Source organism: Equus przewalskii, chromosome 4, assembly GCF_037783145.1.
Source record: "Equus przewalskii isolate Varuska chromosome 4, EquPr2, whole genome shotgun sequence".
Lineage (NCBI taxonomy): Eukaryota > Metazoa > Chordata > Mammalia > Perissodactyla > Equidae > Equus > Equus przewalskii.
Genome location: NC_091834.1, coordinates 4,012,061 through 4,037,101, shown reverse-complemented (window position 1 = coordinate 4,037,101; position 25,041 = coordinate 4,012,061). Strand labels below are relative to the sequence as shown.

General features: G+C 40.2%; 1 protein-coding gene across 1 annotated transcript; it reads right to left on the bottom strand.

The window, feature by feature from the left end:
- Positions 1-7,481: 7,481 nt before the first annotated feature.
- Positions 7,482-24,502, bottom strand: PSMC2 (proteasome 26S subunit, ATPase 2). The gene is made up of 12 exons (XM_070617059.1): positions 22,793-24,502; positions 20,471-20,508; positions 19,579-19,660; positions 18,749-18,848; positions 12,950-13,081; positions 12,450-12,522; positions 11,974-12,069; positions 11,136-11,300; positions 9,893-9,980; positions 8,086-8,288; positions 7,895-7,991; positions 7,482-7,808 (listed from the first exon to the last, which is right to left on the bottom strand). The coding sequence occupies exons 1-12, from the start codon at positions 22,860-22,862 to the stop codon at positions 7,651-7,653; spliced, it is 1,302 nt and encodes a 433-aa protein (XP_070473160.1). The 5' UTR covers positions 22,863-24,502; the 3' UTR covers positions 7,482-7,650.
- Positions 24,503-25,041: the final 539 nt, after the last annotated feature.

Here is a 25,041-nt window from a genome sequence, read left to right as displayed (position 1 = left end):
AACACCCAAATTTTTCAAATAATTCATTGTACACTTGATGTGTGGCCAGTTAGATTTTCATCACGTAACTGAGATGTCGAGATTATTCAGAGCCTGTTAGGCCTGAGTGAGTGCAACATATGCTGTGAGTTGTCTCCAATTGATGTATGTGATGTAAGAGTGTGCTCTAAATGCTTACACACCTCTGTAGTCATTCGCTGGAGTCTCTGTTGTTATAAGCATAACCTGGCAATGGTCCGCTCTACCTCATACCTCAGGAGAGACCAGGGCAGGCTTAGAAAAAAGTTCCTGATCTATTTCACAAAAATGAAAAGAAAGAAAGGAGTTGGTTGGATTTTATGAATGAAGGGCTTTAATAATTCTGCTTGAAAACTTTCATATTTTAAATATTTCATTGCAACACTTAGAGGATTTTCTATGTTGTCAGCTTTTTCTTTTGTGAATTAAATTGCATCCAGCTGTCACTATTTTGCATTACCTATTTATGAATATTGAACTGCAATAAAAATATTCTTTACTGTGCTTGGGTCTCAGTATCTGGGGGTGGGCTTACTGTGTTGGAAGAGGGGAGGGGATTCAGTAGTAGCTGCACAAGAAGTAATTTTAAAGAGGTATGTTGAGGATTTTTTTCCCTTTTTTTAAAATTTTTTATTGAGTTAATGGTAGGTTACAATCTTGTGAAATTTCAGTAGTACATTGTTGTCTGTCAGTCGTGATGTAGGTGCAACCCTTCACCCTTTGTGCCCACTCCCCATCCCCCCAGTAGCCACTAATCTTTTCTCTTTGTCCACAGGTTTAAAGTCCTCATATGAGTGGATTCATACAGAGATTGTCCTTTTCTATCTGGCTTATTTAACTTAACATAATTCTCTCAAGGTCCATCCATGTTGTTGCAAATGGGACGATTTAGTTCTTTTTTACGGCTGAGTAGTATTCCATTGTGTGTATATATATATATATATATATATATATATATATATATATATACACCACATCTTCTTTATCCAGTCATCTGTTGATGGGCACTTAGGTTGCTTCCACATCTTGGCGATTGTAAATAATGCTGCAATAAACATTGGGGTGCGTAGGACTTTTGGAATTGCTGACTTCAAGCTCGCTGGATAGATACCCAGTAGTGGAATAGCTGGAACATATGGCAGTTCTATTTTTAATTTTTTGAGGAATCTCCATACTGTTTTCCATAGTGGCTGCACCAGTTTGCATTCCCACCAGCAGTGTATGAGGTTTCCTTTTTCTCCACAACCTCTCCAACATTTGTTACTAATTGTTTTAGTTATTTTTGTCATTCTAATGGGTGTAAGGTGATATCTTAGTGTAGTTTTGATTTGCATTTCCCTGATGATCAACGATGATGAACATCTTCTCATGTGCCTGTTGGCCATCCGTATATCTTCTTTAGAGAAATGTCTGTTCATATCTCCTGCCCATTTTTTGATCGGGTTGTTTAATTTTTTGTTGCTGAGTTGTGTGAGTTCTTTATATATTATGGATATTAAGCCTTTGTCGGATGTATTACTTGCAAATATTTTTTCCCAGTTAGTGGGTTGTTTTTTTGTTTCAATCCTGTTTTCATTTGCCTTGAAGAAGCTCTTTAGTCTGATGAAGTCCCATTTGTTTATTCTTTCTGTTGTTTCCCTTGTCTGAGAAGACATGTGGTCCAAAAAGATCTTTTTAATACTGATATCAAAGAGTGTACTGCCTACGTTTTCTTCCAGAAGCCTTATGGTTTCAGGTCTCAGCTTTAGGTATTTAATCCATTTTGAGTTTATTTTGGTGAATGGTGAAAAAGAATGGTCAATTTTCATTCTTTTACATGTGGCTTTCCAGTTTTCCCAGCACCATTTGTTGAAAAGACTTTCTTTTCTCCATTGTAGGCCCTCAGCTCCTTTGTCAAAGATAAGCTGTCCATAGATGTGTGGGCTTATTTCTGGGCTTTCAATTCTGTTCCATTGATCTGTGCACCTGCTTTTGTACCAGTACCATGCTGTTTTGATTCCTGTAGCTTTGTAGTATGTTTTGAAGTCAGGGATTGTGATGCCTCCAGCTTTGTTGTTCTTTCTCAGGATTGCTTTAGCAATTTGGGGTCTTTTGTTGCCCCATATGAATTTTAGGATTCTTTGTTCTATTTCTGTAAAGAATGTCATTGGGATTCTGATTGGAATGGCACTGAATCTGTAGATTGCTGTAGGTAGAATGGACATTTTAACTATGTTTATTCTTCCAATCCATGTGCATGGAATGTCTCTCCATCTCTTTACGTCATCATCCATTTCGTTCAGAAAAGCCTTGTAATTTTCATTGTATAGGTCTTTCCATTCCTTAGTTAAATTCACCCTGAGGTATTTTATTCTTTTTGTTGCGATTGTGAATGGTATTGTGTGCTTGAGTTCTTTTTCTGTTAGTTTGTTATTAGAGTTTAGAAATGCTACTGATTTATGTAAATTGGTTTTCTACCCTGCAACTTTGCTGTAGTTGTTGATTACTTCTACACAGTTTTCCAATGGATTCTTTGGGGTTTTCTATATATAGCATCATGTCATCTGTAAACAGTGAGAGTTTCACTTCTTTCCCCCGTTTGGATTCCTTTTATTTCTTTTTCTTGCCTGATTGCTCTAGCCAGAACCTCCAGAACTATGTTAAATAAGAGTGGTGATAGAGGGCATCCTTGTCTTGTTCCTGTTCTCAGTGGGATGGCGCTCCGTTTTTGCCCATTAAGAATGATGTTGGCTGTGGGTTTGTCATATATGGCCTTTATTATGTTGAGGTAGTTCCCTTCTATGCCCATTTTGTTCAGAGTTTTTATCATAAATGACTGTTGGATCTTGTCAAATGCCTTCTCTGCATCTATTGAGATGATCATGTGGTTTTTATTCCTCAGTTTGTTGATGTGGTGTATCACATTGATTGACATGGATGCTGAACCATCCCTGTGACCTTGGTATGAATCCCACTTGATCATGATGTATGATCCTTTTGATGAATTGCTGAATTCTGGTTGCCAAAATTTTGTTTAGAATTTTTGCATCTATGTTCATCAGTGATATTGGCCTGTAGTTCTCTTTTTTCGTGGTGTCCTTGTCAGGTTTTGGTATCAGCATGATGTTGGCCTCATAGAATGTGTTAGGAAGTGTTCCATCCTCCCTAATTTATTGGAATAGCTTGAAAAGGATAGGTATTAAATCCTCTCTGAAAGTTTGGTAGAATTCCCCAGGAAAGCCATGTGGTCCTGGGGTTTTATTCTTTGGGATGCTTTTGATGGCTGTTTCAATCTCTTTCCTTGTGATTGGTCTGTTCAAATTGTCTGCCTCTTCTTGAGTGAGCTTTGGGAGATTGTAGGAGTCCAAGAATTTATCCATTTCCTCTAGGTTATCCATTTTGCTGGCATATAGTTTTTCGTAGTATTCTCTTATAATCCGTTGTATTTCTGCAGAGTCCATTATTATTTCTCCTTTCATTTCTGATTTTGTTTATTTGAGCTCTCTCTCTTTTTTCTTTGTAAGTCTGGCTAGGGGCTTGTTAATTTTATTTATCTTCTCAAAGAACCAGCTTTATGTTTCATTGATCCTTTCTACTGCCTTTTTTGTTTCAATAGCATTTATTTCTGCTCTGATTTTGATTATTTCTCTCCTTCTGCTGACTTTGGGCTTTGTTTGTTCTTCTTTCTCTAATTCAGTAAGATGTAGTTTAAGATTGCTGATTTGGGATTTTTCTTGTTTGTTAAGATGTGCCTGAATTCCGATGAATTTTCCTCTTAATACAGCTTTTGCTGCATCCCATATGAGTTGGTATGGAATGTTATCATTTTCATTTGCCTTCAGGTATTTTTTTATTTCTTCCTTAATTTCTTCAGTGATCCATTGCTTGTTCAGTAGTGTATTGTTTAGTTTCCACATCCTTGTGCCTTTCTCAGCTTTTTTCTTATAATTAATTTCTAGTTTTACAGCATTATGATCGGAGAAGATGCTTGTTATTATTTCAATTTTTTTAAATTTGTAGAGGCTTGCCTTGTTTCCCAACATATGGTCTATCCTTGAGAATGTTCCATGCGTGCTTGAGAAGAATGTGTATTCTGCTATTTTGGATGAAGTGTTCTATATATGTGTATTAAGTCCAACTGTTTTAGCTTTCTGTTTAGCTCCAGTTTCTTTGTTGATTTTCTGTCTGGATGATCTGTCCATTGATGTGAGTGGGGTGTTGAGGTCCCCTACCTATTATTGTTATTTTTTTTTTCTTTTTTAAAGATTGGCACCTGGGCTAACAACTGTTGCCAATCTTTTTTTTTTTCTGCTTTATCTCCCCAACCCCCCCCCGCCCCCCCCACATAGTTGTGTATCTTAGTTGCAGGTCCTTCTAGTTGTGGGATGTGGGACACCGCCTCAACATGGCCTGATGAGCGGTGCCATGTCCACACCCAGGATCCAAACCCTGGGCCACCACAGCGGAGCGCGTGAACTTAACCACTCGGCCACAGAGCTGGCCCCTATTGTGTTATTTTTGATATCTTATCTTAGGTTTGTTAACAGTTGCTTTATGAACTTTGGTGTTCCTGTGTTGGGTGCATAGATATTTATAAGCATTATTTCTTCTTGATGAAGTGTCCCTTTGATCATTATATACTGGCCCTCTGTGTCTCTCTTTACCTGCCTTATCTTGAAGTCTGTTTTGTCTGATGTAAGTATTGCGACACCTGCTTTGTTTGCTATTAGCTTGGAGTATTGTCTTCCACCCCTTGACTCTGAGCCTGTGTTTGTCCTTGGAGGTGAGGTGTGTTTCCTGCAGGCAACAAATTGTTGGATCTTGTTCTTTAATCCATTTTGCCACTCTGTGTCTTTTTATTGGAGCGTTCAATCCGTTTACATTGAGGGTGAGTGTTGATGCATGAGGGCTTAATGCTGTCATTCTGTTGCTCATTTTCCGGCTTTCCTGTGTTTCCTTTGTTTCCTGAGTGTTTTAGCCTGTCCACTGACTTCCGCAATTTCTTATGCTGGGTTTCTTAGATTTTTCCTTATTTATTTTTTGTGTCTCTGTTCTGTTTTTTAGTTTAGTGGCTACCCTGAAGTTTGTATTCAGAATCTCGTGTATAACATAGTCCATTTTCTGGTGGTCTCTTACTTCCTTAGCCTAGACTGTTTCAGTCCCTTTCCTCCTCCCCTCCTAAATTATTTTCATCTCTTATTCCAACTTGTGATGTGAGTTTGTGCTTAGAGTGATAAGACTGTCTCTGCTTTTGTGATTTCCTTCCCTTTATCCTAATGCTATAGTTGAATATTTGCTATCCTATTCAGATGCTATCTAATTGTCTCCTTACTCTGTTTTGTGACCCCTTACTCCCTTTTTTTCTTTTTTCAGGTATGAGAGCCTTCTTGAGGATTTCTTGTAGTGGAGGTCGTGTGACTACGAGGTCCCTCTGCTTTTGTTTCTGTGGAAAAGATTTAATTTCTCCCTCATATCTGAGGATATTTTTGCTGGATAGAGTATTCTTGGCTGAAGATTTTTATCCTTTAAAGTTTTGAATATGTCACTCCAATCTCTTCTAGCTTGTAAGGTTTCTGTAGAGAAATCCGATGAAAGTCTGATGGGGGTTCCTTTGTAGGTTATTTTCTTCTGCCTTGCTGCCCTGAGTATTCTTTCTTTGTCCTTCATTTTTGCCATTTTTATTACTATGTGCCTTGCAGTAGGTCATTTTACATTGACAAATCTAGGAGATCTGAAAGCTTCCTCCACACACATTTCTCCCTCAATCCCTAGATTTGGGAAGTTCTCTTCTATTATTTCGTTGAGCACACTTTCTGCTCCATTTTCCTTTTCCATGCCCTCAGGAATTCCGATGATTCTTATATTGCATTTTCTCATTGAGTCAGCTATTTCTCTGAGATTTTCTTCAGTTTTTTTAATTCTTAGTTCTCTTTCTTCCTCTGTCTGGAGCAATTCAGCCTATCTTCCATTATGCTAATTTGCTCCTCTATGGTGTCTACACAGCCATTCAGGGAATCCATATTCTGTTTTATCTGATCCACTGTATTTTTCATCTCTAGTATTTCTAATTAATTCTTCTTTATAATTTCAATCTCTTTTGTGAAGTAACTCCAGAACTTGTTGACTTCTCTATATTTCCCTTTACCTCAGTGAATATTTTGAGGATAGCTATTCTGAACTCCTCTTCACTTAGTTTACTCATTTCCAGGCCCTCAGAACCTGCTTCTGTATTTTTATATTTTTCCTTTTGGACTGGAGCTTTTATAAATTGATGGATGGTAGAGGAGCGGTTTTTGCACATGATGCTATTATTCGGCTGCAATTACAGCCTGTCACCACTAGATGGGGGTCGAGAGGCTTGTTTTCTGAGCCCTGCACCTTCAGCCAAGATGGCGGCGCCCAGCATGGGTTGGGGGAGGAGGGGCACTTTCACTCACGCTGACTGGTATTGGATCAGCTCTCACTTTCTGGTCTCCCCAGGGCCCTGCCTTGCTGGGGTTCCCCCATGTGAAAGCTTTCCCCTGTTAGAGGGTTTCCGCTGCATGGGCAGTGGGCATCCTGGACGATCCCTGGATGCGCAGTCCCTCCCCTGCTCCTTCCTGCACTCGCAGCAGCGATCCCAGTCTCTAGGGGAGGGAGCAAAGTTCTGTCCTACCCCATTCCAGCTCCTCTGAAGCCAGTTGCAGGCTCTCCTTCTGTCGTTTGGCTGCTGTGGGTCTCTGACGATTTCTGTTATTCGGATTTTTTTTTGGTTGGAAAGCAGCTGCTCTTTTTGGTTGTACTTTGGAGGGGAGAGAGTCCCGGCTGAGCTCATGCCGCCATGTTGCTGACGTCGGTATGTTGAGGATTCTAATACAACTTTTATTTCAGAAATACCTGACCGTAGACCAGAAGTCTAACGGGAGCTTTACCAAAATTTTAAACCATTAATTTATAAAATGAAAATAAGTACTTTTCTGTATGAATCCAATTCCGGGTTTTCTAAATTAGATTATGTGTATATATTTTTCTTTCTGCTTTACTACTTCACTGGTCGTTAAAATCAATAATTCTTGATTAATTTTATCAAATGGCAAAGCAAAACATATTACATCAGATGCTTCTACTTTAGTAAAGCTTTGGCCAAACTTTTTTAATTATTCAACATGGCAGGGAAAAAAACCAGGAAAGGCATACGGTCATGTGCCTAGATGGGACATCTTGGTGAGGGGCAGAAGAACATAATGGTGAGGAGTATAGCAATGGAGCTGACAAGCTTGTACTCGAATCCCAGCTCTACTACCAGTGAATTAGGCAGGAAAGTTTCTGCATCTGCTAGATCAAGGTCCATTAAACCCAGCTCACTGGGCAGATGGGAGAATACAATGAGATAATGGCAGTACAGCACCCAGCCAGCATATGCCCAGAACCCATGCAGGCTAGGCAGGCACTTTATGATGTGGAATTCTTAAATGGTAACAGATCCACAAACAGCATACACAAGCTTTTCTACCTAATGACATTAGATATCACCTTTTATTGTACCACAGAGAAAAGACATCTGAAAACATACAATCTTGAAACCATTTGTTTTCTGTGTGAAATGGTTACTAGTAAGTCTATGTAAGGTGAGGATTCCAATTAAAAGAAAAGTCACCCTGAAAGCCTTCAGGCTCAGTTGTATGTCATATAGCGGGGAGTAGCACTGAATTTGGCATAGGATTTAATGACCTTATTTACAGCTTCCAAGAAATCCTTCTCAGTGGCAATTTTTCGCCGTGCTCTGATGGCAAACATACCAGCTTCCGTGCAGACGCTTCTAATCTCAGCACCTTTCAAACAAGAAGGAAGTAACAGGCTTAATAAAAGTAACGTGAAGAGACAGACCAGCAAATATAAGCAAGACTTTCCAACCTACCAGTGCTATTTGGACACAGTCGTGCTAACAATTCAAATCTGATGTCTCTTTCAACACTCATTGAACGTGCATGAATCTTAAAAATGTGAGTCCGACCCTAAAAATAGGAGAAATGACAAATATTAAAAAGAATCACAGGAAGGAGAAATTTCAAGAACAATCTCTTTTCTCAAATGAAATGATTTTCCTACCTCCAGATCAGGTAAGCTAAATTCAATCTTTCTGTCCAATCTGCCTGGCCTCATCAGTGCTGGGTCCAAAGTGTCAGGCCTGTTAGTGGCCATCAGCACTTTAATGTTGCCTCGAGGATCGAAGCCATCCAGCTGGTTGATCAGTTCCAACATGGTTCTCTGCACTTCGTTGTCACCTCCAGCACCATCGTCGAAACGAGCCCCTGGGAAGACAAAAGGAAGGATCAGCCCTCATGTCCTCTCAGGAGCAGCACCAGGCCTAACTCGAAAGTGCTGTGAGTCTCCGCTCAGATCACGCTCTCCAGCACAAGTGAACACGACAGTTTCAACAAACCTTTTTTGTGTGCTTTACACAAAACCAGCCAGAAAGTGAATCTTTCAAAAGGACTCATCACAGATTTATTTAACATAGGCTCCCTTAAAGTATTTTTTTAAACCCTCTTTCAGGAGTTTTGTTTTTCAAAATCACTCAAGCACACCTCCGTTGTTTAACACAATATACACCTGGACGAGGTAACAGAATACTTGGGAACGTGAGCACCATACTGGTGTCTGACCATCTGTAAGAACTATTAGACTCCTTTAAACTTCTCGAGACTGTCCTTAAAACTACAGCTAAGCCTCTAAGACAGCAGAACGACAGCAGCTCCCTATCACAGGGACTTGGCTAAATTAGAGGACTCTAAGATAATGTCAGTATCACTTGCATTTCAACCAAAACAGTGCCAAAAAAAGGCCTCCAAATAATCTATTTTCATTTTTAAACTGTATAAATACATACTGTTGTATTAATGTACTACATACATTATAAAAAAAATGGAAACTTTAAAAATTAAAATTAAATACAAAGAAAAATTCTAGTGTTTTCCTCCTGCACCCAATACTATTTTATCCACAGTCTGCTTTGGAAACCACAGCTTCAGAGCATCCTGACATCACAAGGCTTATTCCAACAATACTATAAAAAATGACTTCAGAGTCACAACACTGCATTGATCTACTGTGGTGAAATTATGTCCCCTGCAGACATTAACTACAGAATATCCAAACCCAGCAATGCCCATCCAGTCTAAAAGCAAGACGCTAGGTAACCTAACCACAGTCCCCTAACAGTGTTGCAGGGTCCACGATATTTTCCAGTCATTTTTATCACTAAGTTCATCACGTAACCGTCTAGATAGACAACACTTCTCTATCCAGTAAGGGTTATTACTCTTATAGACTATAACAATACCCAAGACCTACTGAACAGTTTAGAGTTTTCAAAGTCTATCACATTTATTACTTACTTTAAAGCTCTCAAAAACCCATGAAATAAACAAGGCAGGAATTATCACTCCCTATATAAGATAAGCAAACCAAGGCACAGAGTTAGTGAAAATAGCCTGTCTAGATCACACAGCTCATACTGTATTTCATCAACTCTATGAAGCCAAGGACATTATTTTATGTACACTTTAGGAAAACCACCACCTATTAAATTATGACCCCATGCCTTCTTATCACATTAAGTGAGGCTGTATCCCAAGCTAGGAGTTCTTGAAGTGTGAAAACGTGTGTCATATGAATGAAATAGGAAAATACAAAGATAAACAGTTTGAGAAACAGCAATGCTATATAATGTTTCTTTTTTTCTTTATGGTATAGCCCTATTGTTTATTAGATCTGTGGCTCCAAGGTGCCAGAGCTCATAAAAGAGGTGGAATTAAAATCTTTATACAATTAACACGTCAGGAGAACTCTACACACATCACTTTAGAACTCTCATGAGACCCAATCCCAAAGGTTCTCTAAATACCATTCATACCTCCAATAGCATCAATTTCATCAAAGAATATAAGGCAGGCTTTTTTGGTTCTGGCCATTTCAAAGAGTTCTCGAACCATTCGAGCCCCCTAATGAGAAAAATAATGTTACGTTAGTTCTTAAAATACAATAAGAAATTATGCTTCAAACTTTTCAATATTCCTGACAGTATTCTCAACCATTATTACCTAAAGCTTTTCAATAATACTGAAGTTTATTCCATCAAATTAATTGTATTAGCCTCAAAACAATATTAAGTAATTTAATGATTTTGTACCTATTAAATAGCCAATAACTCTAAGACCTAAACAGGTCAAATTATCACTGTTAAATAAAATAAAGGCACCATTTCAATCGGTAAAACTTGAGGAAATAAAAACATTCAATCTATCACTTGGCATTTCTGATCAATAAGTTTGATTTGTAAGTTTTTTTATTTGCTTTTATTTGTTGTGAGGAAGATTAGTCCTGAGGTAACATCTGTTGCCAATCTTCCTCTTTTTGCCTGAGAAGACTGCCCCTGAGTGAACACCTGTGCCAGTCTCCCTCTATTTTATATGTGGGATGCTGCCACAGCATGGTTTGATGAGCAGTGTGTAGGTCTGTGCCCAGGGTCCAAACCCACAAACCCTGGGCCGCCGGAGCAGAGCATGTGTACTTAACCACTGCACCAATGGGCCAGCCCTGATTTGTAAGTTTTGATCTAGGAATAAAAGTCTGTCTCAACTCATGCAGCTCCTTTTCTAATTCTTATTGTAAGTATACTAATCACTAATGTTCCAGAGACAATATATACAGCCCTAGACTTACTCTCTAACGGAAAAAACGTGTGTGTGCCGGGGTGGGGGGGGTGGCCACGGGATACACAATCCACGCACATTCCTACAGACAACCCTGTTCTCTCCTCCTCAATGGAACACAGAACGCCGTCCCTGAAGTGGAAGTCTATGTGAACGCATTCACTGGGCACTTCTAGGGTATTCATCACACAAACCAAATCTGTAGAAAATGACATCCTTTTGAGTACGAGCACACTGATTAAAAATTTTAGGCAGCTGTTTATTTCCAAATGACCACAAAGGGAGGCTGGTGGCTTCTGGGCTTCTGAACTACTAATTATAATCCATCAATAAAGAAAATTCAGGTCTCAATCTTTCAGTGTGGATTACAATTTTAATTTCTACCATGCTTTAAAAGTTTTTCACAGAGCTACATATTCTTTGATTATGATTGATTTACTTTACCTCCCCGACGTACTTCTGTACAAGCTCAGATCCAATAACGCGAATGAAGCAAGCATCAGTCCTGTTAGCAACTGCCCGAGCACAGAGTGTCTTGCCTGTACCCGGGGGACCAAAGAGCAGCACACCCTTGGGAGGCTCAATGCCAAGGTTAACAAACCTCTCTGGCTGTGATGGAGACACAATTTTTACACTTATCACTTCTGTATAATAAAAATAAGACTACTTCTACATCAATATATTTAAACCAAAATTATTAAGTCCACAATCTACATATTTGATCTAAATAAGAATTTTACTTATTCTAAGATGTAGGATCGAAACTATATTTAAACCAATTCATAAGGCTGAATATCTCTTAAAGGTGTTTCTACTATCCAGGCTTAAGAAAACATATTTTTTCCCTAATTTTAAAAAATTACAGTTTTTAAAGAACAGAAGTATTATCTAGTATTTAATATCCTGGTTATCCATTATCCTCCCAAGTTTAATTTGATTCAAGTCCATTTGCTCTTGATATCATTAAAAACCATGGCTTCTTCTACAGTAACCTATAACATGCTAACATCTTGCTAAAAGTTACACCTCAGCCTTCTCTCTAAAGAGCACCTATTTCTTTTTTGGAATAGGTTTGACCACTCAATCCTTTTGCTTTCTCTCTTCTGGAACTTACCAACTCTCCTCCATACCTCTTCCCTCTACCCCCTCAAAAATTTTCATCAAGGAAAATATAAAATTTTAAAAGCTACCTAATATATGTGCAATGTTAGTGCACAATACACAAAAGGCTGTCATGCCTTTATACAAAGAAATTTAAAATGCAACAGACACAGCCACTTACGTGAAGTAGCGGGGTCTCAACTACTTCTCGAAGCTTCTCAATCTGTTCCTTACAGCCACCCACATCGCTGTATGTGACATCAGGTTTTTCCTCCACCTAAGAAAGGGAAAAAAACGTACAACATATAGCCACAGGCTTTTGAATACTCATCCAAAGGTTCTATCCAGTAGAGTAGACCCAATACCCTAAAAAAAAGTCAGACTTAAGGCAAGTAAGAATTTTAATAAAAATGGAATACATTGCCCAGTGTCCTAGAGCCACTCGCTGTATTACTTGTTCCGACACTAGATGAGAGACAAGCTAGTGAAAGAAAGACTAATAAAGACGTTCTCATCTGAAAAACTGTGTAAAACATTTTGGAAACTCACTACATACCCAAATGTTAACAGTTTATTAGTTAAAAATTTCAAAAATTTCTGAGATGGAGGCAGTTGTATTCCAAGTCATGCCACCCCTTGCCCCCTATAGTTTCTCACCTGCATCATGGTAACTGTTGGGTCAATCTTAGGAGGCAGCGGAATGTGAATCTGATACTTATTTCTGTCCACACTAAGGAGGTAAAAAAGATCCTCATTAACACACTCAAAAAATTTACTGAGTGAATTATCATGTATTCTGTATACGTTAATTATATTAACTCCCTTAGGCCTCAAAACTATCCTATAGCAAGTGCTTCCTCCACCCACATCATGTTACCTTAAATAGACTGGCAAACTCAACTCTAAAATTCTGCACTTACTTTAATTATGACATTTGAAGACATTCATAAAAAGCCATAGTGGCGGTGGGGGAAAGGAGGCAGATGGGAATCAGGAAGCAGATGCAAAAGAAAGGATGTCCAACTGTGGTACCCTATTAGATTTTCCCTTGGTGTTCCATGGCACCCAGTTCATTCATTCAAAAGAAAGCCAAGGATGTGAATGTGACATGGTATCCTTACTGAAAGAAGAGTATTTATCGTAAACAGAAATCTTACCCAACTCTCATCCCTTCTTCAATGTCAGTAGGTGCCACCTGATCACTGAGGTCCACCACGAACTTGGCAAACTGCTTCACGTTGATAATGTACTTCGGGTCCTCTGAATCAGCATTGATTATCTTTGTACATCTAATACAGCAAAAGGCTTCATTAGAGTAAGGAACCGAAACCACTAATAATGAATTCAAGTAACACAATTCTCTGTGGAGCATGCAGTATACTAACGAGCAGGTGTAAACTAGAAGTGCAGAAACTGGGTCACTGTTAAAGATCCTTTTCTACAGAATATGCTCAATCCCAAGGGTCCACTCAACTTCAGCAAAGCCAGAAAATTCTCAAAAGATACATTCCCCTGGAAAATTAAGCCCAAATATTCCATCATTAAGAAGTTGTCTAGTTTCTTGATTTTCATAACCATATTCCTTTACTCTTCTATATTTTAAGGTAGTGTCCTTTTTATCTTCCCTATAAGACAGTCATCTTGTCTTACAGCAAGTTACATAATAAATGTTTTCATTTTTTCCTGAGTTTATATTTCAAATCCATTTTTACTATTGTTATTTTTAACTTAAAAGTATTCTTTTTCTGTGTGACACAGTGAGGGCAAGTGTGTACTACCAAATACATCATGCAGAAAGTAGTCTACTGCCTTTCCTCTTCTATACCATCCATCTACTGAAGAAAAACAAAAGCAAGAAACAAAACTCATGGTGGAAAGAACTCAGGTTATAAGCCATAGCAACAAATACAGGGAAATACAAAATAGTCTCTGGAGTGTGCACACAGGTAGAGCTGAAAATAAGGTAAAGAATGCTTTCTCCTTGCAGCACAATCGTGTGACAGGACTCTGTGTTCTGTTACTAGCCAAGGTCTACCAGGGAGGTAGAATTACATATACCTATCACTACTTTATCTGACAGATGCTGCTAACACTGTATGCAGACAGATTTTTTAATCCACACCTGAAAAAGAATGTATACAGGGACCTCAACATGCAGAATGGAGGAGTAAGGACTTTGAAAAACCTGCTCTTCCTTAAAAGCAAAGAGAACACTGGCAACAACAATCAAAATCAACAGTTTCAGAACTCTGGAAATTAACTACAAGCTTATGATAACTACCGGATTATAACAATCCAGAGAGTGTTTATTCAAGAAAAATGGCTGAATCTCAGTAAGAACACTGAGCCTTGTTGCATTTTAACTTGCCTTAATCCCATCCTCCTCTCTCCAATTCAGCAGCAGACTTGAAAACCAACAGCCTCACAATTATGGTAAATGTGAAAACCAGTGGCCTAGCAGCTATGGGGGGGGGAGGGGGGCTGGGGGAGCAGTTAAGAATGAGTTTGAAGCTCCCCAAAAGCCCAACCTCCAAAGAACTGTCACTATTTGACCCATCTGGCAGGTAGTTAAAGAGCCCCATGCTCAAAACTTGTCTTTATTTGACCTGACTCAGAGCTCACCGTATCTGAACACTCCTACCCAAAGGACTTTTGCTGGAAACAATCGGTGGTGACTGTTTAACCTCACAACTGTCTGAGGCACCATTACCAGTTGGGGCTAACAAGAGGCTGACCAAAAACACCTCAAAGGAAAAACAGCAACAATAATAAACCCTGGGGAAAGGGGAAATCTGATTTCCAGAGCCAACATATCACATTATTTAAAATGTCCAGTTTCCATCAAAAAATTATGAGACATAAAAAGAAATAGGAAAGTATGGCCCATACACAGGGAAAAAAGCAGTCCATAGAAACTGTCCCTGAGGAAGCCCAGACATTGGTCTTACTAAACAAAAACTTTGTAATCAGTATCATAAATATTTTTTAAAAACTAAAGGAAACCATGTCTAAAGAATTAATAGGAAGTATGAGAACAATGTCTCACCAAATAGAGAGTATCAATGAAGAGAGAAATTAAACTGGAAAAGTATATGGCTATAAAAAAAAATGATGTTCTGATACATACAACATGGATGAATCTTGCAACATTATGCTAAGTGAAATAAGCCAGAAATAAAACGTCATACATTATATAATTCCATGTTTATGAAATGTCCAAGATAGGCAAATCCATAGAGACAGAAAGGAAACTAGTGGTTGCCAGGAGAAAGGGAAAGAGAAGAAAAGGGACTGCTAATGGGTATGGGTTTCTTTTGGAGATGATGAAAATGTTTTGGAGAGAACAAAACAGAAGGTATCAAGAAATGCTGGGCCAAGGGGTGGGTGGTGGTAACTTTACTAAAAAAGGGAAGGATGGGGAGCTGAGAGGGAAGGGGGGGGTAAACATAAGTGAACCTGTTGATGAAATTCCCTAGTCCTCTATCTCCACTGTTCTTCCAAAATATTGGAGACTGGAAACACCAGGAGAATGAAAACAACTTCTCTGGGAAAAAATGACCATGCAATGAAAAGATCTAAAGATAGTGATAGTGAAGGCTCCCAAACTAAACATCCGACCACCTAAGCTGGAGTGAAGCTTAGGATCGACATGCCTCACTGTTCAATCAAGAGCTTCTATCAGCTTTTTGGTTTCCCACTAAAACCAAAGCCCATGGGCCAGCCCCATGGCCGAGGGGTTAAGTTTGCACACTCTGCTCCAGCGGCCCAGGGTTTTGCTGGTTCAGATCCTGGATGTGGACATGGCACCGCTTGTCAGGCCATGCTGAGGCGGCATACCATGACCAGAAGGACCTACAACTAGAATATACAACTATGTACTGGGGGGCTTTGGGGAGAAGAAGAAGGAAAAAGAAGATTGGCAACAGATGTTAGCACAGGTGCCAATCTTTAAAAAAAAAAACAAAGCCCCAAATGAGATCACCAGGCAGCTAGCATAAAACATGGACTTCAAACAAGCAAAGAAAAGAGAGGCATCTTGGAGGAATCAGAAACCTTCCAGTTATCATTAACTTCCTTCAAAATGAGAACATAGTACAACCATGAAATGAGAACAAGATGTTCAGAAGACAACAAAACAGACACTGAATGAAACAGGAGCTCTTAGAAATTAAAAGAAGAGAAATGGGAGAAAAAAAATCAATAGAAGGACTCAAAGATAAAGTTAAAATCTCACAAAAATGTAGGGGCCGGCCCGGTGGCGCAGCAGTTAAGTTCGCACATTCCACCTTGGTGGCCTGGGAGTTCAGCAGTTCGGATCCTGGGTGCGGACATGGCACCGCTTGGCTAGGTTGTGCTGTGGTAGGCATCCCACATATAAACTGGAGGAAGATGGGCATGGATGTTAGCTCAGGGCCAGTCATCCTCAGGAAAAAGAGGAGGATTGGCAGCAGATCTTAGCTCAGGGCTAATCTTCCTCCAAAGAAAAAAAAACCTCACAAACAAGTATAGCAAAAAGACAAAAAAAGAAAAGCAGGCGAGAAAGATTAGCATCTAGGAGGAGCAAACAAGGAGGTCCAATATCCAAATAAGAGAACTCCAGAGTAGCGGACCAAGAAAATAGAGAGAAAGAAATTATTAACAAATAAACAGCTTCACGAAAGTCTGCCATACTGAAGGACATTAGAGCCCTGCACAGTGGCTGGAAATAGACCCATGTCAAGGCACACCGCCCTGAGATGTCAGAACAGTGAGAACAAGAGGAGACCCCACAACTCTCAGAGGAGAAACAGGTCACATGTACAGGACTGGGAATCAAAATGGCTTCAAACTACCACCACCAAGAGGTGGAAGACGACGGAATGACGCCTTCGAAATTCTGGAGGGGAAAGAACTTTATACGTTCAGCCAAGACATTTCCAGACACAGCTGATCTCCCAACTGACCCTCTTTCAGGAAGCTCCCGGAGTACAGCCCACCTGACCTAAGAGTACAGCCCACTTAACCTGAGAGAAACTCATGGGATGCAAGCAACAGGAGAGAGGCAAAGGGAAGCTCCAGAGTGAGAAGTCACCGGATGACTGTGATTCAGCAGGAGTAGAGGGCAACAGCCCAAACCGAAGCAGGAAGGGAAGGTAGCCTGAGAAAACACCTGATGCACCTGAGGTAAACCCCAGAGAAAACCCGATGGAGCTCACGCCTCTGAAGCACAATTCAGACAATCAGGAAATACTGGGGGGTTGAGTTAGCAACATACCCAGAAAACCAGGCAAATGGAAAACAAGGCAATTACGAAAAGGAAAACAAAAAGTGGTGCAACAAAGGAAAAGTAATCACAGTTTACTGCTTGGCTCTTGTGAACAGGGTTTACTTAGCCACAACTATGAAAACACTGAATCCTGACCTAAGCAAAACTTTACAACAATCACATTAGGAAGATGCGGGGAGAGGAAGCGTATGTCTTTGGGATGAAAGCAGAGGAAATAAAACAAAGTTTTCATCTTCCACGGTGGCAAGCCAACGGAGAACACCTAAAACTAAAAAATCCAGAAGCAATCTACAATATACAAGACTTAGCACTCCCCATTAAAAACATGAAGGTAGAAACCAAAATAACCAGCTAAACATTTTGAAAACAAAGGTATCTCTAGGGAAGAGGAATTGGGAAAGACAGCTGTTGTCACAGAACTATTTAACTCTTTAAAACTATGATAAAACTAAAAAGCAAATGAATAAATGAAAGGAAGGGAAGATGGAAAAAGGGAGGCAGTGAGGGAGAATAAGACAAGAAAAATAAGCTTTAGTTGCATTAAAGAGAGAAAACTAAAACAAACTTTAAACGAGTAGAATAAAACACAGGAGAGTACGTTTATACTCTTGGATTGGGCTAGGCCTTTCTAAGCAACATTAAAACCCGAAAGGTATAATGAAAATATTGATATATTTTATTTACCTCCTAAAAATGTAAAACCTTAGTCCAACCAAACCTACCAGGAGGTTAAAAGCCAAGTGACAGACTACGAAAAAATATCTGCAGCATGTATAAGGAAAGATTCATATGTACAATAGATGAAGCTCTCCTAAAGATTAACAAGAAACAACCCAACAGAGCAAAACATGAGTGGTCAAAGCAACACAAATGTTTAATAAGTATAAGAAGTAGCTATCATACTAGTAATCAGCACAATGCAAATTCAAACGAGATTGGTTTTTTGCCCAAATGGCAAAAGTGTAAAAATTGATCTTACGCTGATCAGGCAAACAGGCATTTGCCTCAAAAGCTCTTGGTAAACCAAGTGTAAACTGGTCAAACCACTTTCTTTCACAGATTTTCAAAACTATAAATGTCTTTTACCCCATCATTCCACTTTCAGTAAGTAAGCTATTCTACAGAAACGTACGCACATACACAGACAAATATTTAACGTGAACGTTCATTGTAGCACTCTGTGTATAACAGAAACTGCAAACAGCCCAACATCTACAGAATGCTATGTAATTTTTAAAAAACTAGAGAAACAAGAAATAAAGATGAAGATCTATATTAAAGATAATGAAAGAGTTCCAAAATATGTAGTTATGTCTAAAAGAAAAAATGAGGATGTTCTTTGTGTGCAAATATATACACGAAGATACACAGGAGGATTAAGAGGACCAAACTCTTTTCAGCAGTTTTGTTTAAGGAAGGGGCAATGAACAGCAAGGATGGGAAGGACGATTTCGTGTTTTGCTCTGTATCTTTCTGAATCATTTGGATCTTTTATGTGATTATGTCTTTACCTATTTCTTGAATAACTGTTTAAGGCATAAAATTTTAACTCCAGATACCTTTGTAGAAAGCTTTATTTACGTGGAATTTGGAATAGAAATTCTTTACGAAGCACTGCATCATACCTGATACTCTAAAAAGTACCTGAATGTACAGATAAAAACACATTTCCACCGAGCGCTATGCATACCTGGCCACTTGCAAAGGTTGTTCACTCTGCAGTGTCTGCTTATCTGCAGCCAAATCCCAGAGTGCTGGGGGGGCCAGGCCGGTGTCTGACTCTTTAATACCTACATAGACAAAGAGCACAAAATTCACTGAAATGCAATGCATCACCCCGAAGCAAGCATTCTCAGCCTCAGCACTACGGACATTTTGGACTGAATTTGTTGTCGGGGGGCATCCTGTGCTTTATAATCGGATGGTTAACAGCATCCCTGGCCTCAAGCCACTAGATGCCACTAGCACCACCTCTCCCTCAAGTCATGCGAATCAAGAATGTCTACAGACACTGCCAACTGTCCTGGGGAAGGCAAAATCATCCCAGTTGAAAACCATCACCCTAAAGCAGTCACAAGCCAAAAACTTAACGCTGTGTTTGACATTTTTGTTTGCAGGTCAAATACCATAAAACTTCACCACTGAAGTTCCCAAGAAGAAAAGTTTCCTACTAGGCAATAGCCCACTTACTTCAAGCAATGTGAGATCACATTTTTATTCACTAAGAAATTCTGACTTGTTTATTCGAGTTTATTGAACTTGGCTTGGACCAACAGAAACATTACTTGCTTAAAGGATGATGTTTCTTAATTGCTTGAGCATTAAACTTGCTGGTAAAAGGTAGCAAAAAAGCTATCGAAAGAGGTTATTAAATGAGATCTAATTTCTTAACAGATAGGAAGGATAATAATTTTTCTAACTCTGTAATTCATGAAAGAGTAAACATTTGTATTTAAACTCCCTTGATATAATTAACACATTATATTTAAAGAGAAGAAACAGGAATAAAAAAATATCTACCAGTGAGCTCATTAATTTTCTTGAGAAGTTGTTGAATATCATCTTCAACCTGCTTGATCTGCCTCGAATAAGTGCTCTGACCCTGGGAGATACAGATGACTTCATTTAGAACACAAGGATACCAACAATTTATTAACTACAGACAAAAACTTTTAACAGTTACAATCTCAATAGCTATTATTGTCCCAAAGTTTGTGAAGTAAAAGTACAGAGAGGAAGTAGTATCATTTTCAGAATTATTGCTGAACCAATATTTTTCCCTAAACTGACAATGCACCATTATGCAAGATAACAAATAAAAATCATGCCTGAAATTATCCAAAACTACAGGCCCATTTCTACACATTAAAACTTTCCATCTCAGATCTAATTTAGTTATACAGTAACTAAATTTGTGTTTTAAATACAGTAAACATTTGTGTAAATGATTTCAAATATCTTTCAATATAGGACCACACTTTAATTATAAATAATATAAAAATAACATCTAAGCTTAGATACTCTGAATATTTACTCTCTGATCTCTTCTAGATAGAAACTGTAGGTAGGTAACTTTTTTCAGTGAAGATTACTATAAAATACTGGACATTCTCTTCTAATTATTTGGGAAAGACAATACAGTCATGCACCACATGAGGGCATTTCAGTCAACGATGGATGACATACACGACAATGGTCCCATAAGATTCGCACCTCATAGCCTAGATGTAGAGTAGGCTATACCATGTAGATTTGTGTACGCACACTCTACGTTTGTTCGCACAACGATGAAATCGCCTAACAACACATTTCTCGGAACAATCCCTGTTGTTCAGCAATGCACGACTGTGCCGACAATAGTTCCTATTTCAGCATAAAACATCTATATTTTGTAGACATTGAAAGGACTTACATAAGTTTTCAGCAAGGCAATATCCCCCTCATCCAGAGCTAAAAGAGAGAGAATGCATGAGATTCAAATAAAAGAAACTAGAGCTAACAATCTTTTAATGTTCCATTCAAAGTGCATTAATTGAGTGAGAAAAGTTGTGCAAAGTTGTAATGATATAAACACAACCATCAAATAGTTCCTGGACTCAAGGAACTCTAACTGAGAGAAGGCGGATGAAACAGAAGTCTGTAACATGGCTGCTCAAGAGTCTCAAAGTGATGTGACACGACAAGAAGGAGGAGCCCAAAGAAGAGTTTGAGAATCAAAATGACCTGGGCACTGGCGCCAGCAAGGCCATGCATTCGCTAAGGAACCTCAGAAAGAGCATTGAATCTCTTTGAGCATCAGTTTTCTCATCTGAAAAATAGACATGATATTAATTTTCCCCACACAGCATTGTTATAAAGATCAAATAAGGGGGCCGGCTCCGTGGCCGAGTGGTTAAGTTCACGCGCTCCGCTGTGGCGGCCCAGGGTTCGGATCCTGGGCGCGGACATGGCACCGCTCGTCAGGCTACGTTGAGGCGGTGTCCCACATCCCACAACTAGAAGGACCTGCAACTAAGATATACAGCTGTGTGTGCGGGGGAGGGGGGTTGGGGAGATAAAGCAGGAAAAAAAAAAAAAGATTGGTATGAGTTGTTAGCCCAGGTGCCAATCCTTAAAAAAAAAAACAGATTGGCAACAGTTGCTAGCCCAGGTGCCAATCTTAAAAAAAAAAAAAAGATCAAATAAGATATAGATGAAGAAGCACATAAAGCTCTATACACATTAGTCATAACTGTATCCAAGGGATAAATTTATGAATGCATTTACAGAATGTTAACATACCCAGAGAAATACACGGGTGAAATGTTAAATGTCTGTGACTAAGTTTTCCACTAGGTGACTGAATACTTACGAGGTTTGCAGTGTCCTAAAATACTTTTAAGGGAAAGAGTAGAGTGTAGGATACAAGTAGAGAGGAAACCTCTTGGGGGGGGGGGGGGCGTTGAAATGAAGAAGACAGGGTGCTAGGAGAGGCTGGAGTAGTTTAGGAAAGGAAAAGTAAGAGAAAAGACAGGAAAAAAACCACCATAAGAACGTTTAAAAATAGCCTGTAAGGAACAAAAGAAAAACTCAGCACCAAGATGAGACTAGCAAAGGGGCTCCGGGGAAGAAATGGTGTATGAACATGGTGTGCGTATCTCATGCATTCTAGGCAGAGTGTCAAGTCGTAGAGGCTCTAAGGAGAGAAACTCAGCACCATCAAAATATTACAAAATTCACCCTACAGCTTGTGTTTGTGCGCGTGGTAAAAGTTCTACGAATAGGGTTATTCATTGCTCTACAATGGCTATGAGACTGGAAGAAATCTAAACGTCCATCAATAATGATTAATTACCTACATCACTGTACACCAAATAAAAGGGGATGCTACACAGATGCAGAGAGAAACACCAACTATTTACATAATAATATGAAGTCATCCCTAAGATACATTAAGAGTGCAAAAAAAGATGCACAGCATGCTACATTTATGTAAAAAGAAGAAACATACAGGGGCCGGCCCCGGGGCTGAGTGGTTAAGTTCGCGCGCTCTGCTGCAGGCAGCCCAGTGTTTCGTTGGTTCGAATCCTGGGCACGAACATGGCACTGCTCATCAAACCACGCTGAGGCGGCGTCCTACATGCCACAACTAGAAAGACTCACAACGAAGAATATACAACTATGTACCGGGGGGCTTTAGGGAGAAAAAGGAAAAAAAAGAAAAAGAAGGAACATACAAGCAAACCTGCTTGTCTATGCACAGAAAACGTCCAGAAAGACAACGCAAATGGCAACAATGGCTGCCTCCGCAGAGAAGCAGGTGGCCGGGGCCAAGGGTGACACTTGTCAATCTATCTTTTGAGTTTTACGCACGTGAATGCATTATCTTGCCAAAGGAGCGGTTTTGGGGAAAACCATGTCTCAGGATGCTGGCTATACAGTGATGGCACCACAGTGTCACCTTTGAGAGGGAGGAGGGACAGCGGAGAGAATGCAAGCGACCACGCACCGCCTGCAGGCCTGACGGCCCCAGCAGGGGACGGCCTTCTCCCCGCCCGGAGAGGCGCGGATGAACAGAAGCCCGGACCGGCGGGAGTCGGACGCAGAGCCCAGCGCAGGCCGCGGGGGACGGAGCGGGCGGGCGGGGGAGCACGGCGGCCGCCCCCGACGCCATCACTAGGGCGCGCGGGGACGAGCGCAGAGCGGCACTGCGGCCCCCCGCCCGGCCCGGAGCCCCCTGACTGCGGCCACTGACCTCGGATGGGCTTGTCCTCCTTCTCGTCCTCCTTGGTCTTCCGCTGGTCGGCGCCCAGGTAGTCCGGCATCTTGGGAGCCCGAACGCCTCAGCCGCTCGGCGATTACACAGCACCTTGCCCGCTTCCGGTCTGCGGCCCTTCCCCTTCCGCCCCGGAAGTACGGTGGCCCCGCGGCCCGCGCCGCTGCGCGCGGAGGCAGAGGCCGGGGCGGAGGCCGCGCGGAGGCGGGGGTGGGGCCGCGCAGCGCCGGTCGCGGGAGAACCCTCCTGTCGGGAGGGAAGTCGGCCCGCCCTGCCTGTCACCGTGGCTGGGTTCCCTGAGCGCCGATGTCAGACCGACTCTGTCGCAGTCGCTGAGTCTAAGTGCTGATTTAGTCATTCATTTACTGCGCACTCTTGGGTGACGTTTTTAATCACCCCTGCACCCCAAAGCATTGTGGAGGCATTAAGTGACAGTGTGTGTAAAGTGCCTGGCACATTAGATGCGCAGTAAGTAGTGGCTAAATCTACAAATGGAGTGAAGGTAGATAGGAGTTATCTTGCAGTTAACACGAGATGAAGAAGTAAATGGTTTCAATATTTGAGTCTTTGGCCAAAGAAGAGTGGTACCATCCTCAGATACAGGGGAATCCGGGGGGAGAGCAGGTTTTAGAAGAAAGGAGTTTGGGAAATGAGGAATGGAAGAAAGCAGTTAGGAGACAATTGTAGAATTTAGAAATGAAAAAAAATCTGACCCTTCTGTGTATTAAAGGACACAGTCAAAGGAGTGAAAAGGCAACCTACAGGATGGGAGAAAATCTTTGCAAGTCATATGTGATAAGGGGTTAACATCCAAACTATGTAAAGAGCTACAACTCAATGGGAAAACAGTACGATTTTAAAAATGGATAATGGTCCTGAACAGACCTCTCCAAAGAAGGTATACAAATGGCCAATAAGCACATGAAAATATGCTCAGCATTATTAGCCATTGTGGAAATGCAAATCCAAACCATGAGAACCTCATACCCATTAGAACAGCTACTGTCAAATTAAAAATAAAAATTAAAAAAAGGAAAGAAAGAAAATGTGTTGGCAAGGATGTGGAGAAAATGGAAACTTGTGTACTGTTGGTAGGAACGTAAAATGGTGTGACCGCTATGGAAAACAGTATGGCACTTCCTCAAAAAATTAAAAATAGAATTACCATATGATCCGTCCATTCCAGTTCTGGGTATACACCCAAAAGAATTGAAAGCAGGGTCTCAAAGAGGTATTTGTACCTCCACGTTCATAGCAGCATTATTCAAAATAGGCAAAAGGTGGAAGCAACCTAATTGACAGAGGAATGAATAAATTAAATGTACATACAATGCAATATTATTCAGCCTTAAAAAAGAAAGAAATTCTGGCAAATACTACAAGTGTAAGGGTGTTATGCCAACTGAATAAGCCAGTCACAAAAAGGCAAATACTATATGATTCCACTTAAATGAGATGCTTAAAGTAGACAAATTCACAGAGACAGAAAGGAGAATGGTAGTTGCCGGGGATTAGGGGGAGGTGGAAATGGGAATTATTTAATGTGATAGTTTCAGTTTTGCAAGATGAAAAGAGTTCTGGAGATTGGTTGCACAACAAAGTGAATGTGCTTAGCACTGCTGAACTGTGCACTTAAAAACGGTTAAGATGTGAATTTTATCTTATGTGGATTTTACCACACACACAGCTTAGAGCTGGGGGTAAAAATGGATGGGAGGGAAGTGTGAGAAAACGTTAATGTTAAGAAAGTGAAGTCAGGTTACTTTGACTCTTAGAGCCTGTTTTGGCAGTAGTAACATCAACAAACAAATGGGTCAGGCAGAGTTTCAGGGGGAGATTAGCTTAGCTTTTGAAATGTCCATTTTGAAGTGACAGTTTTGTCATGCAGTAAATGTACAGGCCAATTCAATATATTGAACAGTGCAAATGTAATTCCTAGAGAATAATCTGCTAATTTCTCGTGCTCTTTGCCAAAGAGTGGCACATTAAGTCTTCTATTTTGCCCACCCTATTTCAGATACTGCTGGGGAGGGTGGTGAATCTTCACCCACTGGTTTTCTTCTGCTAGTTCTTGCGTTTGACCTCAGCCCTAGAAAGAATCGTATACTAGGAGACAAACAATTTTATTATACGTTAAACAATTAAGTTCCAGAGTCCTATAATTGGGAATATCTTGAAAGAACACTCTGTGCTGTTAGAGCAGGGTAGAAAGATTGCTGGCCTTGGAT